Genomic DNA, 1236 nt, shown 5'->3' on the forward strand with positions numbered 1-1236 from the left:
TTGGATTATTTTAGCTACCGATTATTTTACCAAATGGGTAGAAGTCGAGGAATATGCCTCAGTAACTCACAACACTGTGATACAGTTTTTAGAGCGACGCATCTTTCACCGATTTGGTTTACCAAAAACAATTGTTACCGATAATGGGTCTGTGTTTCGAGTAGGAGAAGTGTTATAACTCGACCGCAGTATGCAACTAAAAATGGTAACTTTAATACCCTATTATGCTTAAGGGAATGGCCAAGCCCGCGGAGGCTTCAAATAAAGTTGTTATTGAAATTATTGAGAAGATGATAAAAGATAAGCCAAGGCGTTGGCCTGAAACCCTTTTAGAGGCCTTGTGGGCTTATAGAAATTCGAAGCAAACAAGTACTGGGACTACTCCTTATCAGCTAACATTTGGTCATGATGCTGTGTTGCCAATGGAATTAAAAGTGAAATCGACAAAGGTAGCTTTACAACACAATTTGATACCTGCCGATTACAATGAAGCTATGCTTACCAAGTTGGAGGATTTGGATGAAGTTCAAAAACTTGATTTAGACCACCTTATGGTTTATAAAGCAAAGGTAATGAAGGCTTACTACAAAATGGTGAAATTTAAGTCATTTGCAGAGGGTGACATGGTTTGGCAAACAATTCTTCCACCTGGGAAGGTGGATATAATTTATGGAAAATGGTCACCTACTTGGAAGGGCCCATATTTGATTCACCAAGTGTTACATGGAAAAGCTTACAAGTTAAAATATTTAGTGGTGAAATTCATGAGAGGCCTATAAATGGAAGGTACCTGAAAAAATACAAACCAACTATTTTTGAACTTATGGAGGAAAAGAAAATCTCCACTAGATCAAAATAGTTTGGATTATGTTAAGTTTAATTTGTTGATTTCCATTTGATTCTTGTAAGTTATTTTGATGCCATATGTATTTCAGTTAGATAAAGATATCATCAAAATAAAGTTCCAAACATATTTGTCCAAAATATCATATTACAGACCCATAATTATTTAAATTTTGTCAAAATTACTATGAAATTCTTCAAATTTGGCTTTGAAATCTGCCCACAAGGCCCGGGACTGGTTAAGGACTATTTCTGCTTGTTTCTTGTTTTGTTCTGACTTCAGCATCTAAGCTTGTAATGCTTTGAATTTGGGGGCTGCAATCTCTATTTGAGTCTTTAATTCCGCCATTTTATTACCAAGTTGACTTTTATCCAGCTGTAGCTGAGCAAGTT

General features: G+C 35.8%; 1 protein-coding gene across 1 annotated transcript; it reads left to right on the top strand.

Moving 5' to 3' along the window:
• The first annotated feature begins 236 nt into the window (after window positions 1–236).
• LOC132277800 (uncharacterized) lies at window positions 237–779 on the top strand. The gene has a single exon (XM_059779645.1). It carries the CDS (start codon window positions 237–239, stop codon window positions 777–779), a length of 543 nt encoding a protein of 180 aa, XP_059635628.1.
• Window positions 780–1236: the final 457 nt, after the last annotated feature.

This window comes from Cornus florida, unplaced genomic scaffold (assembly GCF_030987335.1).
Source record: "Cornus florida cultivar Cherokee Brave unplaced genomic scaffold, ASM3098733v1 CherokeeBrave_3.0.0_Hap2_Chr10, whole genome shotgun sequence".
Classification (NCBI taxonomy): Eukaryota; Viridiplantae; Streptophyta; class Magnoliopsida; order Cornales; family Cornaceae; genus Cornus; species Cornus florida.

Excerpts from the sequence above, each read along its gene's own strand:
- LOC132277800 (XM_059779645.1), top strand. The coding sequence starts at position 237 with ATGGCCAAGCCCGCGGAGGCTTCAAATAAAGTTGTTATTGAAATTATT.